Below are 20412 nucleotides of genomic sequence, written 5' to 3'. Positions count from 1 at the left end.
AGGCTGTAATTCAACATGTTCCTTCCGAACCACGGATGGAGAGACTGGGCGCCCTCTGCTGATTGGCCCCAGAAAACTGTACTGTGGTTGACTGGTTTTCTGTCTTTCAAGTTAGTGGTGTTCTTAAAGGTTATTGGGAGTGATTTATTTCTCCCACGTGACTCTAAAGAGCTGCCTCTTCCTGTCTTCCTTCTTGGTTACTCCTCTTCTCTGCTTTTGTCTGCTGCCAATGAACCATTACATCTGATTATTTGCCCACCGTTCATTTGCCAGGTACCTGAAAGTTAACTGAAGGTGGCTGAGGGAGGCCGGATTGCCTGGGATGGGTAAAGTGAGGTCAACTGAGTGCAGTGGATTGTGTGAGTGTGATATTTCTGTCCTATAGAGTGAATGGTAGGTGCTCTGATTACCACCTGCATGGAGACTCAGTGTTGACTTGAAGAGCTAGCGTGAGCTCAATGTGGAGAGGGTGTTAGAACTTGTATGCATAAGAGGAGTCCAAGAAAATGTTTTGGGGCTTATTTCCTCTTACGTTGTTATATGTATGTACATTATTAAACTAGAAAATGCAATCTCTGAAGCTTAGTCCTTTCAAAAAAGAGACTTCCCCTACACTTGAAAAATTTCTTTTGGGGGAGATAAATCTTTAGAAATTGTATAACAGAAGTACTTTATTGTAATGCTGAGCTTTGAGCACATTTTATTGTTGAACAAGAGACTTTTACAGCTGGCTTATTTTTGATTTCCTTGAAAGAATTTAGGAAATGTGGTTTGCCTCCTAAAGCTTCTTTAATATTGTCAATTTCATTTAAATTACACTTTTATGTTAAAAATATGAATTATATGATAAGTGATAAAGCTTAAAATGACTTTAATAATATTTCTAAATGTTATGGGACTATGAATCACCCTTGGGACTTGTGTTTCATTGTCAGTCGAGGAGGTAGATGGACCTCTAGCTGCTGCTCTGAGGGTCATCTTGCTGCTGCTACTGCGGCTAAGTCGCTTCAGTCGTGTCTGACTATGTGCGACCCCATAGACGGCAGCCCACCGGCTCCCCTGTCCCTGGGATTCTCCAGGCAAGAACAGTGGAGTGGGTTGCCATTTCCTTCTCCAATGCATGAAAGTGAAAAGTGAAAGTGAAGTTGCTCAGTCGTGTCTGACTCGTAGTGACCCCATGGACTGCAGCCCACCAGGCCCCTCCATTCACGGGATTTTCCAGGCAAGAGTACTGGAGTGGGGTGCCATTGCCTTCTCCGGAGGGTCATCTTAGGTCTTTACAATTTCTCCCGTCCTTTCACTGACCCTACCCAGGACTGTACTGTGCAGCAGATCACTTCTCCATTGCCAAGGGCTTTATAGTTAATAGATATTGTTTAAGAATCATTAGGACCAGGTGGCCTCTATGCTCTGATAGTTCCCAGTGAGGAAAACCTTCCTTGATGTATTCTGGTACTCAGGAGACTAGTTAACTTGTTCAAAAATCTTAATTTAGGAATGCATGTCCTGTTTCCAGGGACATATGCTCAGACTCTAGGTAAACTGTAAAATTGTTCCAAGACCCCTTGGTGGTATGGAGTGCAGCTGTGAACGCTTCGGGATCATTGTCTGCTTGATCCAGATCCCACCCGGTGAGTAAGCTGCCTTGTAATATGTGATCCAGTGAGTACACGGAGCTGTCTACCTCATTTTTCAGTCTCAGGATACCTTCTCGGTTTGGTGGGCACTTTTTGTTCCTTCCATCCTCCAACAACACTGCTCCTATTGGTCAGTTTTAGTTGGTTTTGAAGATCTGGAATTAGGTGCTTCTTTGACCAGGGCTTGTTGTCAATAAAACCCTAGAGACACAATCAACAAGTTATATCAGGAGGTCCACTCCTAATGATGGAGAGTAATTCTTCCTTTGGCATTACTGGCTTGCTGCATCCTGGAAGGTCTGTCTGAGAAGCATGTGAGTGGTGCCACGGCAATGACAGCAATGGACTCAGGTCTTGAGGGGAGAGGGGACACAGGGACACAAGCGGGATCCTCGCTGGAGGGCCCACCAGGTGATCCACCAACAGCAGAGGCCAGACTCCCTGATTAGGCAACACGGAATAGAGCCAGGCCGTAGTTTTCAAATCCTTTAATTCAGAGAATTAAAAATGTCCTCAAACTCTTCAGCTGTTAATAGTTAATTTATTATGTAAGTAACACCCTATATTGTCTCACTTCATGTTTACTTTTGAGGTAGGTGATATTTCTTGTCACCTCATTTTCCAAATGAGGACACTTGAGGCTCACAGAGGCTAAGTAACTTGATCAAAGCTTCACAGTTAATGGCAGAGCTGGGATTATAATCCAGGTTGAATCCAGTTAGTGCTTTCCATCAGTACCCCTGGCTCCCAGTTGCTGATCAGTTGTATACATTCTGACTGCCACATGGATCGTCTTATAAAATTAGATGTTGGTGGACAGTCCTTGTTCGTTTGCAGAGCTGAAGTAGTCTGAAGTAATTTATCAAGTTGGCAGAAGAAAAGAATGTGGGTGGAAGAGAGACAAGGAATGTCAGCCAGTGAAGCCACTGTTTAGTCATCAAATATTTATTTTGCAGTATTTTTATCAGGCAGTGTTTTAGCTGAACAAGATGATGGTTCCTCTCAAAACACCACCATTTATTTGGAGATGGACACAAAAAGAAAATTACATTAATGTTATAGTAACAACAGAACAATGATGGAGTAGTATGTGAGATGGCAGTCATGAAAAGTGAAAGAAAGTGAAAGTGTTAGTTACTCAGTCATGTGCAACTCTTCTGCAACCCCATGATCTGTAGCCCCCCAGGTTCCTCTGTCCATGGAATTCTCCAGGCAAGAATACTGGAGTGAGTTGCCATGCCCTTCTCCTGGAATCTTCCCAATCCAGGAATTGAACCTGGATCTCCTGCATTGTGAGCAGATTCTTCACCATCTGAGCCACCAGGGAAGCCCAGTCATTATGTAGTGGCAATCAGCTCTGCTCTGGGGACTCAGAGAAGGCTTCACAAAGGGAGATAATCAAGCTTGCCCTAGAAAGACAGGTGTGAATTTGAGTAGCTGGAAAAGGCAACAGCTTATGCCAAAGTGAGGAGGTATGAGTACTAGATGGTAGGATTTTGAAGAGGAGGGGTAGCTACAGCCCAGGATTCTGGTGACCTGGGCAAATGGACTCAGATCAGGAAGAGTCTCCTCTTCAGGGCTAAGGAATTTATTACCTCGAATCCAGGGAGAAACTTTGAAGGATTTTTAAACTGGAAAGCAACATGTCTGCTCTGGATCCTTTCTGGTTGTCCTTCCACACACACTCTCCATCACCTTTTGCTCTGCCCTGTGGCCTAGGAGGCTGACCTCCACAGGAAACATCAGTTGGTGTATCGTATCCTAGGAGTGCCACAGCAAAGTGGGTGGCTTATTCTTTCACAGTTCTGGAGGGTAGGATTCTGGAATTGTTGTTGGCAGGGCTTTTTTTCCCTCTGTGGATTTTGAGAGAGAATCTGTTCTGTGTCTCTTTGAGTGTTTGCTTGCTTGGCGACCCTTAGTTTGTAGATGCATCATTCCAACTTCTGCCTGTCTTCACATGGTATTCTCTACTGTGACTGTGTCTCTGTGTCTTTTCCTCTCTCTCTCTATGAAAAAATTATTTGGCTGCACTGAGTCTTAGTTGCAGTATGTGAGATCTTCAGTTGAGGCATATGGAATCTAATTCCCTGACCAGGGATCAAACCTGGGCCCCCTGCATTGGGAGCCTGGAGTCTTAGTCACCACACTGCCAGGAAGTAGCTTTATCCTCTTTTTATAAGGATCCTCTTTTTATATTGGATCTAGCTCACCCTATTTCAGTATGATCTCAACTTATGTACATTTGCAAAGATCTTATTTCCAACTTATGTATATTTGCAATGGCAACCCACTCCAGTATTCTTGCCTGGAAAATCCCATGGATGGAGGAACCTGGTAGGCTACAGTCCATGGGGTCTCAAAGAGTCGGACATGACTGAGCGACTTCACTTTCTTCCTTTCACTTTCTATTTCCAAGTAAGTTACCTGTGGCACCATTCACAGGTACCAGAGGTTAGAACTTGACTATATTTTGGGGGGAATGAATGCAATTAAATCCACAATAGTCAGTAACCTTGCCTTCTGAATTTTGGTTGGGTTAGGCCATTGAGAAACATGGGCAGATCAGAGGGAGGGAAGAACGTAAGATTAGGCAATGAATTTCCCTAGCTCTGTTCTTTTGGGGTCACCATGGACTGCCTTCAGTGGTGAGCTGGAGATCACAGCTCTTGAGAGGTGGTCCTCTCCACATAATCTCACTCTCTTATTCATATTTGTTCTCCCTTTGCCTCATTAGAAAAACTATGGATGGTAAAAGCATCTCACGGTTACTAGTCTGGGAGTATTTCATTCTACTTATGATGTTCCTACACTCTGCTCAAACCATTGGACATAATCTTTACATTAAAGTTTCCACAAATTAGCTAATTTGAGTTCTGTCTTGTCCCTACCAAGATCTTGATGGAAACGATGACAGTATTTTTTATTTGAGAACAACTGCTTAAGTAAAGGAGGCAAGAAAGGAGGTACTGAGACTTGAGAGGAAGATAGAACAGTAATTAAGGTAAGAGATGATTAGACCTAAACTTGTATGATAACAGCTATGTTGGAGAGGAGAGGGGAAAAACACAAGATATTTGGGAACAGAATTAATATGACTGGGGACAATCCTCATAACCCATCAGATTTATCCTCACCAAATACTTATTAATTAAGGGGATAACCTGTCCTGTAGTTTTTCTGGCACCAATTTCAAAAAAATTGAAGATTTGTAGATCAGTAGAAAGGAAGCAAGCAGTATAGGTGCCCCCCAGGCTTTCAAATAATGTGACATGGAGGCAGGTTTGAAGGAACCAGGAATGGTTCGAGTTTTTAAGGGTTTCAGTGTCCTGTCCCACTGGGTCAAGATGGCATTTCGGGCTCCATCCCATTTCCCGGGGCCCATGAGGCGATACTGGTAAGGAGTACATGGTCCAAAGAAAACTTCCCATGCTAGTCTGGGATCCTTGATGAACAGGAGTGGGATGTTGGGCTTTACGCCTATGAAGGAAGCGAGGTCATCCATGTAGGAAATGTAGTCAATTTTGTCTGCACCGGGATCTTTCATCAAACCCCTGAGAGGGAAGAAGATGGATCACTTGATTTTCAAGTTATGAGTTTCTCCACCTCCCACCATTTTGTTTCTTTCTATTGGCATCAAACCAAGTTGGGAATGTTTTCCTGTGTTGGGGAGAAAAAGTAAAAGGAGTTTATTTGCATAGGGTATTTGTGAGTGTAATTAATTTTGTTAAAGGAGATGTCAGAAGAAGATGATGTGAAGAGGAGCTTTAAACAATGTTTCAGGTTTTTGAATTTGATATGAGGGTAAAATCAGATCAGTCCAGATACCACAGTTATTGAACAAATAAACATGATCAGAAAGCATCACATATATAACCACCTGAATTATTTTTATTGATGTTAATTGTGAGTTGAGAGGATCATACTTGGTGTAGCAGAACTGAACATGACACAGATGTGAGTACAGTTGACCCTTGAACAATGAGGGGGTTAGGGGTATCAGTCCCCCATATAGTTGAAAATCTAAGTGAAACTTGATTCCCCTCAAACCTAACTACTAATAAATTATTAGTAAACTAAAGGCCATACTGATAGCATAAACAGGTTAACACATATTGTGTATGTTATATGATCCTATGCTGTATTCTTAAAGTGAGAAAAGAAAATGATATTAAGAAAATCATAAGAAAGAGAAAATTTATTTACAGTACCGTACTGTACTCATCAATACCATAAGTTTATATTGTCTGTTTATAAGATGAATCATCTATCAGTACCTACATCAATATTGTCTTATATGATACAAAACACTGTAGATGTTATTTGTATTCCTAACACTGGACATCAAAAATGAAAAGATAATGTGAAGAAGAAATTCATATTGATTTACAAGTATAATGAATCATACATTGATAATGAAGAAGCAGTAGCAATATGATTGTTTCATGGAAGCCTAGCCTACATAATAATGAATAATCATTATAAAGTTTTTATGATATATGGTATTATAGTCATATTCATAGTACAGTATTGGAAACATTGTTACATTAAAAAAAACCCACTTACCTGTGCTGATGGACTGTTTCTCCAAATATGAAAGAAAGAGGGGTATTGTATAGTAATATAATTCTTTGAAAGCAAAGTTAGAAACCAATAAGAAAGCTAACACATTATTAATTTTATATTACTGTACATGTCACTCACCTTATGCCTATGTAAGGATGGGCTATCCACTCCCTACAAGTCTCACACATGAAGTTCTATATGATAAATACTTAAGCAGTGATGACGATGATGACACAAAAACTTCTCATTCAGTTCTTGCTGTGCAGGTTTTAGATTTTCACATTAAGACACATATACAACAGATAAATCTATTAACAGTGGGGCATGATGATTATTTACTATTCATTAAGAGGAAGTGGATCATCATAAAGGTCTTTATCCTTGTCATCTTCACATTTAGTAGGCTGAGGAGGAGGAAGATAAGGGGTTGATCTTGCTGTCTCAGGGTGGCAGAGAGGAAAGAGGTGAGGAGGTGGAAGGGGAGGCTGCAGAGACAGGCACATGTGGTGTGACTTTACGGAAATACTTGTGTAACTTTATGGCTGCTGCTGCTGCTGGTAAGTCGCTTCAGTTGTGTCTGACTCTGTGCGACCCCGTAGACGGCAGCCCACCAGGCTCCACCGTCTCTGGGATTCTCCAGGCAAGAACACTGGAGTGGGTTGCCATTTCCTTCTCCAATGCATGAAAGTGAAAAGTGAAAGTGAAGTCGCTCAGTCGTGTCCGACTCTTAGCGACCCCATGGACTGCAGCTCACCAAGCTCCTCAGTCCATGGGATTTTCCAGGCAAGAGTACTGGAGTGGGGTGCCATTGCCTTCTCCAACTTTATGGCAATACACTGTAATTTCTGTCTGACTTTTTTGCTTTTTCACTTCTCTTAAAAATGTTTCTATATGATACCAATTTTTCTTCCATCATTTGCTGTAGTTTCATTGCCTGTATTATAGAAGGGTCCATGCTGTAAAAGAAGTCAAAATCAGTCTTAAATAACTGGAATCCTTTTGCCAGATTGTCTGATGTCAATTTGCTTTCTGTCACTGCTTCTCCTATGTCTTCTTCCTCAGCCTCTTGCCCTGGTTTGGAAGCACTCATCCCCCTATCAAATTGTCTTCTGTTAATTCCTCTGGCGTGGGGTCTATTAGCTCTCAAATTTCTCTAAAATCCTTATCTTGAACTCCAGGAGTTGGTGATGGACAGGGAGGCCTGGCATGCTGCAATTCATGGGGTCACAAAGAGTCAGACACGACTGAGTGACTGAACTGAACTGAACTGAAACCCTTCACTCCCACCTTTTTCCCCGCCCCCCCTCCAATATCTACAATCTGTTTCATGATTTCCTTGACTGGTTTTGTTGTAAACCCTGCAAAGTCACACACAACATCTGGACGTAGTTTTCTCCAGCAGGAATTTATTGTTTCAGGCTTGGTGGCTTTCATAGCTTTTTATATAACCACGATGGCATCTTCAAAGGTGTAATCCTTCCAGGCTTTCATGATATTTTCTCTATTGGGATTCTCTACCATAGCACTGACAATCATTTCCATAGAGCACTTCAGATGCTTTGTGTTCTGGGTGGCCAGGGGATTATCCAATATCAAAAGAACTTTTAAAGACAGTCACTTATTGGCAAGGTACTTTCTGATTTTAGGGACAGAGCAGTGAAGGAACTAATCCAGAAAAAGGGTTGTCATTGTCCACGCCTTCTTGTTGTACAATGAAAAGATGGGTAGCTGGTATTTATCTTTTCCCTTCAAGGCTGGGGGGTTAGCAGTTTTACAGTTAAGGGCAGTCGTGACTGTGAACCCCCCCTAGAGAAAGGAATGGCAACCTACTCCAGTATTCTTGTCTGGAGAATTCCATGGATAGAGGAGCCTGGCAGGTGTGTTCAGACACGACTGAACAACTATCATGACCATAAACCCGACTGCATTTACACATGAATGGAGAGTTAGCCTATGCTTTCCTGCCTTAAATTCTCATGCTCAGTTTTCCTCTTTAATAATAAATGTCCTTTGTGGCATTCTGCTATCCGCCATCCCCAGGATAGGGCACTTTTGTCTGCATTAAACACCGTTTCAGGCAGATATCCTTTTTCTCCAGTGACTGTCTTAACGGCATCTTGGAACTCTGTCTGCTTCCTCTTGGTCAACAGAAGCTGCTCCTCCTGTTATCTTGACTTTTTTTTAAAGACCCTGCTTTCTAAAATCAGGAAACCATCCTTCTCTAGCATTAAACACTTCTGCACGTTTCTTTTGCTTTCAGTTGTCATATAATGACTTCACTATTTTTCAAATCTATAAAAGTCTATAAGTATGCCTTTCTTATAGCAATCCTGCACACACATAAAAGCTGCATTTTCTTTTTTTGTGTGTGTGTGTGTACACATTTAGTTTTATTGTAACAAAGCAACTTGTACACTTTTAACGTTTAAAACTGAGCATCATCTTTCCTTTCCAGTGAAACAAAAAGAAAAATTTAAAAATAAACAGGAACAAAATTACAATAGAGAATGTCAATTGCAAATAAGATCCTACAGGTTCTGCTGATTCTCCCATCGAGTGGCAGGGCTCAAGTCATCATTAGGAGAGAATTTTATTTTAAAAGCGTCATCTTAAACTGCAAGGATGTCCGTTAAACATCACAATTAAACATGCCAAAGAAGAAGCCATGTTGTCAAAATGCCCACTTAACCCACCCAAACATCTCAAACCCACCCTTTGCTGACCTTCTATAACCCCATTTTTTTAAGTTTTTTTTTTCTTTTTTTAAACAAGAGAAAGTAGACAGATACATGTTGGTAAATGCTAACTGCATTTTCAACACAAGATAAAAAAGTATTTCAGAAAAAGTGCAAGGTTTTCATGCCTGCTAGCACAGGTACAGTGATGGCTTCACAAATATTCTTTTTTATAATGGTCCTTATGCTGAATTCATTTATTGTGAAATGACAGGCAACTGTAGCTGCAGACCTCAGTCTATAGTACATGTCAAGCAATTCAGCTTTTTCTTGTAAATTCGGGACTTTTTCCTGCTTCTTGGGAGCACTTCCAGCATCACTTGTGGCACTCTAATGGGTCCCGTGTTGTGATTCAAGGTTTACATTATTGCACTAATCACGATGGAAAATACATGAGGAATGTGAGAGATCACTTTTTACTGTGATACGAAATTTGCTGGAGAGATGAACTGTTCATGCAGGGATGATTAGTGTCATATGACATACTAAGCAGCTAGGTGAAACACCTGGGCTCATCACAATAGCAAAGGAGGGGAGCAATGAAACTACTGCAGTAGTGCTACAGGTAATTTGATGCTGCTATGATTTAACGCTGCATCTTTACACTGTTTGGGCTTCCCACGTGGCTCAGTGGTAAAGAGTCTGCCTGCCAATGCAGAAAACACGGGTTTGACCCCTGGGTTGAGAAGATCCCCAAGAAGAGGAAATGACAACCCACTCCAGTATTCTTGCCGGGATAATCCCATGGACAGAGGAGCCTGGAGGGATGCAGTCTATGGGGTCACAAAGAGTCAGACACGACTGAGTGACTGAGCACACATGCATGCTTTACACTTGTTTATATTTCTCTTGCTTGTGAATGGCACAATGTATGATCTGTGTTTATGTGTGCAAGTTTTGATACATTTTAAATTTTATAATAGATTTTTGTATATTTGTCCTGGTGAGAGACCACAGTGGCCTGTTCTGGGGTGGTTAGAAGCCAGGGTGTGAGAGGGGTCTGGATTCTGAATTTATCTGAAGGTAAGAGTTAACAGTATTTGCTGAGGATGTGAAAGAAAAAGAGGAGAAAAGATCACTCCAAGGTTTTTGACGTTCAACTGCAATAAGTAGCCATCGACCGAGATGGGGAAAGTCTCAGAGTAGCCCATGTGCAGGTGGAGGTTGGTGGTTAGTTTCTAGACATGTTAAATTGGAGATACCAGGACTTCCCTGGTGGTCCAGTGGTTAAGAATCTGCCTTGCAAAGCAGGGGACATGGGTTCAGTCCCTGGTCAGGGAACTAAGATACCACAAGTCACAGAGCAACAAAGCCCACGTGCCACAGCAAAAGATCTCATATGATGCAATGAAGATCCTGTGTGCCACAGTGAAGACCTGAGGCAGCCAAATACATAAATAAAATGTTTTTTAAAAATTTTGAGATACCTATTACCTATCTAAGTGGAGATACCTAGAGGGAGTTGGTTTAGGATTTGGAGTTCCAAGGAGAGATCTGGGTTAGAGACCCAAGTTTGGGAGCCATGAGTACATGATGTCATTTAAAGCCATAGGCCTGGGGAGGTCACCCACTAGTGTTAACAGAAGTAAGAAGAGGTTTGAGAATTAAGGTTGGGGTTCACCAATGTTTAGGAGTGAGGAAGAAGAGACACTTGTAAATACAGAGAAAGAATAGCCTGAGAAGTAGGAGAACAAAGAGAACAGGGTTTGGGGCCAAGTAAACAAAGGATGGCCATTGTCTAGGGCCAGGTTCTGTGTTCTGCTGAGGTGACCTGATGTCCCCACCAGGCACATCATCTAAAGCCAAAAATCAATTTTTTTTGTTGACAGCACTGTGTGGCATGCAGGGATCTCAGTTCCCTGACCAGAGACTGAACTCATGCCCCCTGCAGTGAAAGCATGGAGTCTTAACCACTGGACCACAAATCTAGCTGGTGGAAGAGTTAGCACTAAAAATATATTCTTTTGGCTCATAATGCAATTATTTCTAACCTGCCCCACTGCTTCCCTAGGAGTGGCCTTTATATTGAAAAAAAATGTTTTGTAATGGAATATAATGGTAAATTTTCCCTGTAGCAGGGTATATTTCATACCTTTCTATGAGCTGCTCCTTCTTCATGGCCTCAGCCATCAGTTTTTGAGATGGTGGTATCTTACAGAGTCCTGTGAGAAAAGCCAGAAACATCACCAAAGTCACATGTGGTTCTTCCTTTGAGTTCTCTTCCCCCTCATTTCTGGCCTCCCACTGCTCCAACCTCAGAACATGTGATTGCAGAAGCTTAGAATAGGATTGGGGCTTTCCCAAGGTGGTAAAGAATCTGCTTGCAATGCAGGAGCCACAAGAGATGTGGGTTTGATCCCTGGGTCGGAAGATTCCCTGGAGGAAGGCATGGCAACCCACTCTGGTATTCTTGCCTGGAGAACTTCATGGACAGAGGAGCCTAGCAGGCTATAGTCCCCAGGGTCACAAAGAGTCAGACAGGACTGAGCGACTTAGCACAGCACACAGTACAGAATGGGAATAGAGCACAGAGGATAATTTTCTGGAGGTAAAATCCCTCTCTGAACTCACTTAACCTGGGTACTTATGAATCTACATGAGAAAGCTCTGACTTAGCCCTGGAGTGTACTTGCCACTGGGATCATTGTATCCTGTATAAAGCTGTAAAGACTTAACTTGGTGGTACCTGGTCTCTTGCAGGGTCTCTGGAGATGCATGAAGTCACTACTGTGGTGTGGTCTAATCAAGGTTTGTTTTGTCAGCTCTATCATTCTCATAAGCATTTTTGAGCTCATTATAAAATACTTTAAAAACCCAGGTAATATAATTCAAAAAGACACATGTATCCATGTACCCCAATGTTCACTGCAGCACTATTTACCATAGCTAGGACATGGAAGCAAACTAGATGTCCATTGGCAGATGAATGGATACAGAAGTTGTGGTACATATATACAATGGAATATTACTCAGCCATGAAAAAGAATGACTTTGCATCAGTTCTAGTGAGGTGCATGTGTGCATGCTAAGTTGCTTCAGTCATGTCTGACTCTTGTGACCCTTGGACTGTAGCCCACCAGGCTCCTCTATCCATAGGATTCTCCAGGCAAGAATAGTGGAGTGGATTGCCATGCCTTCCTCCAGGGGGTCATCCCAACCCAGGTGGATGAACCTGAAACCTGTTATACAGAGTGAAGTAAGTCAGAAAGAGAGAAACAAATATCATATATTAAGTCATATATATGGAATCTAGAAAAATGGTACCGATGAAACTATTTTTGGAGTAGGAATAGGGACACATAGAGAACAGAGCTGTGGACACAGCAGGGGAAGAGGGTGGGACGAATTGAGAGAATAGCACTGAAACATATATTACCATATGTAAAATGTAGATTGCTAGTGGGAATTTGCTAGTGGAAACTGGCACTCATCTTGGTGCTCTGTGACAACCTAGAGGGGTGGGATGGGGTTGGGGGGGTGGGAGGGAGGCTCAAGAGGGAGAGAATATACGTATACTCATAGTATGAGTATGGCTGACTCATAGTGTTGTATGGCGGAACCTACACAACATTGTAAAACAATTATTCTCCAATTAAAAAAAATAATTAATCCCCGCCCCAAAAAACCCAGGTACTTAAGAGTCTTCTGTGTTTTTAATATAATTGGAAAATGCCATAAAAGCACTTTAATTTGCCTTAAATAAACATTTGGATAGTTTAATAAAAGGCCATGGAATTTTTTGTGTAATACAAATAAATGAGATTCCTAATCACTTTCTCCTCCTTTCACTCCACCTCCCCCCACCACCCCATTAAAATACCATGTCTGTCAATTTAGGAGAACATTTTAAAATATAGTTGATATACACTACATTTGTGCAGCGTGAGAGAAGTCAGTACTACTTGATACTGTATTATATGGTATTTATAAATTGTTGGTGATTTTTATTATTAAGGGCAGAATTCTGCTAAAGGACAAATTATTGGCTCAACTGTGATTATTGTTTATATTTTTACAAATGTAATAATACAAACCCAATTCTTTACAATGCTTACGAATCTAAAACTTGCCCTGGAGAGGTGTGATAACAATAGGAAAAGTAAGAATGACAGCTATCAGTTAATGAGCATTTACTCTGTGCCAAGTACTGTGTTAATTGCTTTGTAGACATTATTCATTTTACAAAACCCTTATGAAAGAGGTTTTATTATTCCCATTTTAACAAAGGGGCTGAGATTTAAAGAGGTTCTTGCAAAGCTAGTGAGTTGGGATTGGACTGGGGTTGGACTCTGGCAGCCCTGACTCTGTCACCTGTGTTCTGACAGTGATAACTGACAGCCGTTAGTGCCCAGTGTCTACAGTTTTTATGGGCATTTCTTAAAAGTCACTATCTTCTGAGACCCCAACTTTATTCACAGGGTATATTACTCTCAATATATTTCTTAAGAGGCAATATAAAACTCTACTGCTAGTGATAAATGGAAAGACAGGAGTAAATAGACTAGACTAGATTTGATTCGACTACAGCAGAATAAAATGGGATCCTGAGTACTTCCTCAGCTACTCTGAGAAGTGTGATTATTCTGTTCTCCAGATTTATCCTATCCACAGAGTCAAATCCTCTTTTTCCACTCACATTAGTGATACAAGCACAGTCACATACAAAATTAATTCTTCATTAAATTTTTTTGGGATATTTTATGGTACTTTAGCTCACATTTGTTGGATTTTAGATAAATTTCAAGGGACTGATTTCAAGACTCAGTTGTTCACATTGGGCTTTAAGTGGAGTCCAGGTACCTTTGAATATTCTTGTGGCCCATCGCGCTTGGAGCTCTGTGCCTGCTAAGATGGATCCTGTAAGGCTGATGAAGCCAATCATAGCTAATGTTGTCTTCTCTAGGTTTGAGGGAAAGACCAGCTTATATAGGAATATCTTCTTTGTACAAAGGGTTTTGAGAGGCTCTTCAAAAAAGGGAAAAGAATATGTGTATCCTGTAGTGAAGATCACAACATCGATGTTTTCTTCCACTGTCCCGTCTTCAAAGACAGCAGAGGTTTCTGTAAACTCCTTCACGCTGGTTTTAATAGTGACTGTCCCACAGAGGATACAGGTTGGCAGCTCATCATTCACAATCTTTTTTGGTTTTTTCCTTTGACACAGAGGAGAAAATTATTCACTGTAGCTATATTTATGAGACACTAGCAAATGATTTATTTAGTCAGTTCAAAATAATTATCTGCCAAGTCAAGGGAGTAAATTGACCAATGTCTAATTCAAAGTTGTCTGTTCTTAAGTTGTCACTTGACAGCAAGTGTCAGTTCTCAAGTTGTCATTTGCTGTTTCTATAACAAGTTTTGTTTTCCTGCTCCCAGTAGAAGGCATGTAGAAATTGACTAAACCTATTGTTTCCTGTGGGGTTTAAAATTCTCTCTCTCTTGGAATTAATTTCTGGAGCAATGTCAGGATCAAGTATATGACAATCCATTTGATAATCATTTTTGGATCTCACATCACCCAACCCTCAAAAGATTGACATTTGGCAAAGAGGAAATTGCAAAAAACTTTTTGAATTAAAAAAATTATATCTATTTACTAATGGATTTTCATAGTGAACATATTTTCATTATGAACATTTTCATATTTTCATTATGAGCATCATTCTACCTAATTGCAGCAGACATGATGTCTATAAAATTTATATATTGAATCATTCATTGTTATTCATTTTTTTCTATAAGTGAAAGCCATCTTACCAAAGAAAAAATTATTTGGGTCAAGCATTTAATAAAAATCACAACTTTATATGCATTTCCAAGGTTTTCTTTTTCCTTGCCAATGTGTAGGTCTATACAGATGTATATTAATATATATAATTCTAGGAATTCCTTTTGGCAATTCATACCTCTAATCATTCAGCCAGTGTGGACATTTATTAAAGGTCAGTGAGAACTGGCCATGTGTACTCACTGGTGCTCTCATTTACTTGTGAATGGTAGCCAACCTGAGAACACTCAAGGCCAATTTAATCCTGATTTTCAAACTGGAAATAAGGATGGAAATAAAGTTTCCATCCTTCATTTTCTTCGTTTACTAGTCTGCTACCAGACAGAGAATACTCCTAATTCAAGACCTCCTGTGGTACTGATGGACATTGTCTTAAGAAAATAAGCTTAGAAAAGGATAAACAAAGGCAAAGTCACAATTATTGAACATTTTAAGTTCTGAATTAAAGAGAATGAGAAATATTGATTAAATAACTTTACCATTAATTAAAAATATAATCAAATACCCCTTAGTAATATTTAGTCCGTAATTCGCATGGTCAAATCTTTTATTGAGGTGCCTCTCTTGAATCCACTTCAGAATACAGGAGGGCAGAACTTGTGCAATAAAATTATGGTGTCTTCTTGTAACCATCATATTAAGTGGGTAGCCCCCATCTGAAGAGCGGTTGATAACCCAGGTACCAGTTCTAGTACTGAGAAGTACCTAAAAACAAGGCAAGAAGGCTAAATACATGTACATCATTTTGTAGTATTTTTCTTCAATATATTTCAAATGGTTTTATAACATTCTAGTCTTATAACAACAGAGGACTAGTGAATTTGTACACAGATCTACAAATGACTGGGCTTCCCTGGTGACTCAGTTGGTAAAGAATCTGCCAGCAATGCAGGAGACCCAGGTTAGATACCTGGGTCAGGCAGATACCCTGGAGAAGGGAATGGCAGCCTGCTCCAGTGTTCTTGCCTAGAGAATTCCATGGACAAAAGAGCCTGGTGGTCTACAGTCCATGGGGTTGCAAAGAGTAGGACATGACTGAGTGACTAACACTACCTACAAATGACTAGTTATTCCAACCGCTGTCATTGTTTTCATAAATCACTTTGACTAATCTATGTATCAGTTAAATATTCTCATCATGTTTAAAGAATAGTAGATACATGCTGTTTATCTGGCAATTTTTTACATAAATAACATGGAATTTCAAGTGAGTTTTAAGATAGCAATATTAGCTGAATTAAATAAAAATCTACTATTTCCACATCTAATCATTGTCCTATAACTTATGATAAAGTGGAGTAGATTTCTAATTGGTGAACCTATGCTTGGGATTTCTAAAATCATTATGTATACATCTTGGGCAAAGTAAGAGGTGCTTTTACCTCAAAACAAAGTATAAATCTGCTCCTAATTGAAGAGATGTTCAGAAACCAAACTCCCCTTTCTCTGTATGTGGGAGTTTTTCCGGAATACTGAGAGTGTGTAAAAGAAAGACAGTTGGTGTGGGCGGAGCAATTTGCCCCTTTGACCTTGTTCCAGGAGCGCCTCTGAAAAATGCCTAGTGGTTTGGCATCCATACAGTTCTCCTCGACCCTTCTTGGAGATGGTGCAGTTCTGTAACGCATGCATCACGAAAGGCTTTATGGATTTTCAAGGTTTTCTTTTCCCATTTACTCTGTTTCCACATAATTTAGCAAATGTGGAATTCAGCAGTTCCACATAATTTCCACATATTTTGGCCAGTTTGTTTTATACCCTTGAATACCACCTTCCGGATGCCAGAAGTGATGCTAGGGGTGGGAGTGCAGATTCAGAGATGGTGTACCTGAGCTGCGGTTCGACTGAGCTCCACTGCAATGTCTCCTCCGGTGTTTCCAAGACCGATCACTAAGACGCGTTTGTCCTGAAAGCCTGCTGGGATCTTGTACTCTTGGCTGTGTAGGATCTGGCCTTTAAACTTATGGATTCCTGAGGGGAAGGAGGGATCAGAAATATCTAGAGTTATAACTCCTTTAATTGGTAGGCATAGGATCTTTGGGAAAAGGGACGTCTCAGAAACATGGCAGCCCTTTGCTTCTGCTGCCAGTTGCAGGAAGTAGAATCAGTATACCATCTGCTAGCCCACTGGATACTGTAAGCCCAGATATTGGTATAGTACAACATGTCTTGTTAAAAACATAGGAGAACTTAAATATTTCTGTGTGTTCCATTTGAAAGCAATTACTTAGGGAAATCAAGCTTACTGTAGACGATAATAAGAAACATCTCATGCATGACCCTGAACATCCTAGACAAGAAGCATTGGGTTGGCCAAGTTCATTTGGGTTTTTCTGTATGATTGTATGGAAAAACCCAAACAAACTTACTGGACAACCCAATAAATTGTTGATGCTTTATTTTACCCATCAGTATATTCTGTCAGAATTGATTTATGAATACATTAATAACATATTTACAGATTGAATTAAAACTCCTTTTTTGCAAAAAGAAATTTTGTAGCATGTTTTCATGTAAATAATTATTCTTGTTATTTAGGCTTGTTACTTAGCACTTATTTTACTTTGTGTTTTATCACATACTTATTGAGCTTTCTGGGTGGCTCAGTGGTAAAGAATCCACCTTCCAGCTTGGGTGCAGTCCCTGGGTTGGAAAGATCCCTGGAGAAGAAATGGCAACCCACTCCAGTATTCTTGCCTGGGAAATCTCATGGAAAGAGGAGCTGGTGTGCTACAGTTCCCGGCGTTGCAAAGAGTTGAACACAACTGAGCATGCACGCATACACTTACTGTTTTATTATAATGTATGCTTATTTATCGGAGAAGGCAATGGCACCTCACTCCAGTACTTTTGCCTAGAAAATCCCATGGACGGAGGAGCCTGGTGGGCTGCAGTCCATGGGGTCGCAAAAAGTCGGACACGACTGAGCGACTTCACTTTCACTTTTCACTTTCATGTACTGGAGAAGGCAATGGCAACCCACTCCAGTGTTCTTGCCTGGAGAATCCCAGGGACGGGGAAGCCTGGTGGGCTGCCGTCTATGGGGTCGCACAGAGTCGAACACGACTGAAGCAACTTAGCAGCAGCAGCAGCATGCTTATTTATTCTTTGTTCTTTTGTTATTTATATTTGTATTTCTCACTGATCTTTCAAGCTCCAAACACTGTCAATAGAAGTATCACTATTATGATATTTATATACTGTATATGAAAAGGGCTACCAAATATTTCTTCTCTTGATCTTTTTTTTTTTTGGTAGTTATCTTATTGGCATCTATAACAGACATGAATTGTGGGTTCATAGAAAACTAAGAATTGTAGTAACAGTGGAAGCAGAGCTATTTACAGTGGTGGCTGTCACTGGCAAAGTCCATTAACAATTCCCAAGAAATACAAGTAGAATCTGAGTAATAAAGTCTAACCTTTTTCTTTTCCTTTGTACTTAGTCTAGTTTCACTTGATTATATGATATCCTGTGCAGAGGCCTTGTACCCAGCATTTCAGACTAGAGTTCCTAGTGTGAAAAGGCTGTGCCTCATCCTTTAGCTCAGCAGAACATGTGCAGAAGTGCTGTGCAGGATGCCTCAATTTGAGATGGTGGCAGGGTACCATGGGCAGAGATGCTGCACCTGGAACCACGATCTGGAGCCATGGGCAGCATGGCTGGGCCTGACCTTAAGAACTCCACACTCTTTCCTACTGATGAGGTACCTATAAAGCAGGCCTGTTGGGGAAAGATGTTCTTGAGAGCACAGTCTCACACATCTCCATTCTCTGATGAGAGAATAAAACTTACTTTTGCTTTTGATCTAACTTGGTCTCGTTCTTATTGGCTTGAATGATTTGGGGCAGGAATATTATTGGGGACTGACTCAAAAGGGTCAGTCTAACCCCCAGTTAGATTGGAGTCCATGCCATTTTGACACCTCCCATTTTAGTCTTTTGAGGAATCCATTAACAGTTGGGTGCTGGTTCCAAATTTCCTGAACTGGAAGTCTTAGTAGTAGTTGTAGTCTTTTTATGTCAAATCATGTGGAATTTGTGTGCCAGCAAATCACTTCAACTGCTCCCCTTGATAGTTTGAAACAAACCCAAAACAGAACATCTAAGTTATGGGGAACCAAATGTCTGCCATATGGAAGGATAGCTCATTAGGGTGCATTCTGCAGAACTGGAAGTTTCTGGGTATCACCCCCTGACTCAGGAGTGTTTCTGTAGGAAAGAAACCTGTGCATTGGAATAAGATTAGGGAAATCAATCAAGAGTCAACAGAAAATCTTTGGCATTCCTTCAGGTGCTACAGGTAGTGCCTCCAAATCTATACTACCACTTATCTTGAGTCATGGGAAGGGAATGTCAGACAAAAGAATGTTGGGGGCAGGGAGCTGCTAAGCTGGCACTCCAGCTGACCCCAGGAGCCCCAGTGGACATTCGACAGAGGGAGAAAGCCTGTCAAATTCTTAGTTGACACTGGTTCTACCTACTCAGTTCTGAACATCAAATCAGGAACACTCAGTCACAAGACATGTAGAATTATGGGGCTGTCAGTAAAGGCTCACGAATGGATATTCATAGGACCATCAGAATGTAAAGTGGGCAAACATAGGCTCAGCCACTCCTTCATGTGTGTTCCCACACACCCCATACTCCTGCCAGGAAGGGATATCTTAATAAATTGGGGGCTACTATACACCTAATGGGAAACAAATTGGAGATTGGTGTCCCCTTAGACAAAGGGCACAAGATAATAATGTTAATAATGACTGATGACAAACTTTCCCAGACAGAGCAAGTTAATCTCCTTGAAGTAAATCTGAGGTCTGAGCCCAGGGATGGGTAGGATAAGCTGCAGGAGCCAGTTTCATGATAATCCATCTAAAATGTGTATATAAATGGCCAAATAGAAAACAGAACCCCCTCCATTGGGAAGTCTTGTTCCGTACTGCCCTGTCACATGGCCTAACTGTCCAGGGCCTTATTAGAACATGTATAGCAGCATATAATACCTCCATTCTACTCATAAAGACACCCAGTGGGAAATAACATATGGTACAGGACTCTCAGGGTAATCAGTGAAGCCACCGAGGATATACATCTAGTAGTCTTTAATACTACACACTGCTGGTTACTATACTGTCCCCTGGGACCTGGAATTCTGTATCAGATTTAAAAGATGCTTTACATGTATTGAAAACAATAATACTGCTAGGCAGTCCTGCCTTAAAGGGTCAAAAATTCCTCCACCATCTTTGGATGGACTTTAACTAAAGACCTAAAAGATCTACACCAAGCCTCCTCCAATGTAGACAAAATTCTGATCGTCAGCCCTACTGAGGAGGCCTTTGATAAAAATACTGTAACCACCTTGAACCATCTGGGGGATAAAAGATATAAGGTATCCAAGAAAAAGGCTCAAATACCACACACTAGGGTGACCTACCTAGGCTTCATTCCTACAGAAGGTAAGAGAAGTGTAGAAAGCATTGGCAGCCTCGCCCCTCCTAAAACTAGAAGACAGCTTAGGGGTTTGTCCGGGGATGGCTGGGTTTTGCCACGTCTGGATTCCTAACTGTGGTCTAATAGCTGGGACTCTATGAAAAATTAAAAAGAAAGGATGATTTTTTTTAATGCAATTCAGAATGTAAAAAGACCTTTCAAGAACTGAAAATGCAATTACTTCAGGCCCCTGTTCT

At 40.9% G+C, this 20412-nt stretch overlaps 1 protein-coding gene across 2 annotated transcripts in view; it reads right to left on the bottom strand.

The window, feature by feature from the left end:
• Window positions 1–2561: 2561 nt before the first annotated feature.
• Window positions 2562–20412, bottom strand: part of FMO4 (flavin containing monooxygenase 4) — a 38975-nt gene continuing 21124 nt past the window's right edge. For both annotated transcript variants that reach the window (XM_027564791.1, XM_027564792.1), the window contains exons 5-9: window positions 16549–16691; window positions 15229–15428; window positions 13736–14088; window positions 11028–11097; window positions 2562–5188 (exon numbers count right to left, since the gene is read on the bottom strand). In XM_027564791.1, coding sequence (XP_027420592.1) covers window positions 4786–5188; window positions 11028–11097; window positions 13736–14088; window positions 15229–15428; window positions 16549–16691 — 1169 coding nt within the window. In that variant the 3' untranslated portion in view covers window positions 2562–4785. The remainder of the gene's footprint in view (window positions 5189–11027; window positions 11098–13735; window positions 14089–15228; window positions 15429–16548; window positions 16692–20412) is intronic.

The sequence above is a fragment of the Bos indicus x Bos taurus genome, chromosome 16 (assembly GCF_003369695.1).
Source record: "Bos indicus x Bos taurus breed Angus x Brahman F1 hybrid chromosome 16, Bos_hybrid_MaternalHap_v2.0, whole genome shotgun sequence".
In the NCBI taxonomy this organism is placed as follows: Eukaryota; Metazoa; Chordata; class Mammalia; order Artiodactyla; family Bovidae; genus Bos; species Bos indicus x Bos taurus.
Note: the sequence above shows the minus strand (reverse complement) of the source record. Positions and strands in the feature narration are given on the sequence as shown.